This window comes from Gossypium hirsutum, chromosome A03 (assembly GCF_007990345.1).
Source record: "Gossypium hirsutum isolate 1008001.06 chromosome A03, Gossypium_hirsutum_v2.1, whole genome shotgun sequence".
Taxonomy (NCBI): Eukaryota; Viridiplantae; Streptophyta; class Magnoliopsida; order Malvales; family Malvaceae; genus Gossypium; species Gossypium hirsutum.
Genome location: NC_053426.1, coordinates 33340133 through 33341817, shown reverse-complemented (window position 1 = coordinate 33341817; position 1685 = coordinate 33340133). Strand labels below are relative to the sequence as shown.

Sequence of the window (1685 nt, the reverse complement as noted above, 5' to 3'; positions counted from 1 at the left end):
TGCACAAATTAAATTGCAGCAGCTATTAAATTTGTTCAAATCCGAACACATTAAAATTATGCTCTAAATAAGACACACATTAAATTTGTATAGCTCAAACATGTGAAAACAATTTTAATAAGCTGATTTGAGCTAGAGAATTCGGACTTGAGCTGTGACAAGTGTATGAAAATAAAACTAATACTTAGTTTATTTAAAAAGATAAAGAAATAAGCTGGAGGAAAACTATATCTAGCTCAACAAGCTGAATTAAGCTCAAATAAGCTGAATTGAGCTGGATAGAGTTTAGCAAGCTAGAATTGAGTTGAAATCAGCTTGAACTAAAGTGTATGGAGCTTGTACTAGCTGGCCCAATCTATCCCTTTGGCTTGGAGCTCATTGTCATTCCAAAGTTGAGCAAACAAAGCTGAAACAGCTTCTTGAAGGCGTTTCGCCCGAGCTCGAGTTATAGGTCCTTTGGGCATCTCGATGTGATTGGGCTTGGAGCTTGTTGATCCTTGGGGCGTGGCCACGTCATTCCCCTTTTCTTCGAAGCAACTTGTCCTCAAGTCAAAATCTAAGTCAAAATGAGACAGATCAGACACATTAAAACTGACACTTATATTATAATCACCCAGCAAATCAAGTCGATATGAATTATCATTTATGTGCTCGATGAATTGAAAAGGACCATCTCCTCGAGGTAGCAATTTGGACCTTCGTTGGGCTGGGAAGCGCTCCTTACGCATATGAACCCAAACCCAATCTTCGGGTTTGAAAACTACCCTCTTGCACCCCTTATTGGCTTGTTGTGCATACGAATCAGTTTTTGCCTGTATATTGGCTCGTGCTTTTTGATGTAGGCCTTTCACAAAATTATCCTTCTTCCTAGCATCAATATGAATTAATTGATCGTTAGGTAAAGGAATTAGATCTAGGGGCATTAATGGATTAAAACTGTAAACTACTTCAAAAGGCATATGTTTGGTCGACGTATGAACTGATTGATTGTAGGCGAACTCGACATGAGGCAAACAGTCCTCCCATCAGGTTAAGTTCTTTCGAATGATAGCTCATAGTAAAGTGGATAGGACTCGGTTGATCGCCTCTGTTTGTCCATCCGTCTGAGGGTGGTAGGTAGTTGAGAATAGTAATTTAGTTTCAAGTTTACTCCACAAAGATCTCCAAAAGTGACTAAGAAATTTGGCGTCACGATCAGAAATGATGGTTCGCAGAATTCTATGCAGGCAAACAACGTCCCTAAAGAAAAGATTGGAAATATGAACAGCATCGTCAGTCTTTGTACTAGTAATAAAATGGGACATTTTAGAAAAACGATCAACTACAACAAATATAGAATCCTTTCCCGTTTTTGTCTTAGGTAATCCAAGGACGAACTCCATAGATATATTTGTCTAAGGTGCTTCGGGTACGGGCAAGGGAGTATACAACCCATGGGGCTGAACCTTTGATTTAGCCTTTTTGCATGCCAAGCACCTTTCGCATACTTATTCCACGTCTCGCTTTATTCTAGGCCAATAGAAATGTTCATTAAGTGTGGCCAAGGTTTTGCGAACACCAAAGTGTCCCATGAGACCTCCACTATGCGCTTCATGCACGAGTAAGTCTCAGATGGAGCTTTGTGGAACACAGAGCTTGCCTTCCTTGAATAAGAACTCGTCAAACCTATAAAAGTTCTCAAAGGC

General features: G+C 39.8%; 1 protein-coding gene across 1 annotated transcript; it reads right to left on the bottom strand.

Annotated features, from left to right (window-relative positions):
• Positions 1–341: 341 nt before the first annotated feature.
• On the bottom strand, positions 342–923 carry LOC107923599 (uncharacterized). Its single transcript, XM_016853782.1, has one exon. The coding sequence runs from the start codon at positions 921–923 to the stop codon at positions 342–344; it is 582 nt and encodes a 193-aa protein (XP_016709271.1).
• Between the last annotated feature and the right edge of the window lie 762 nt (positions 924–1685).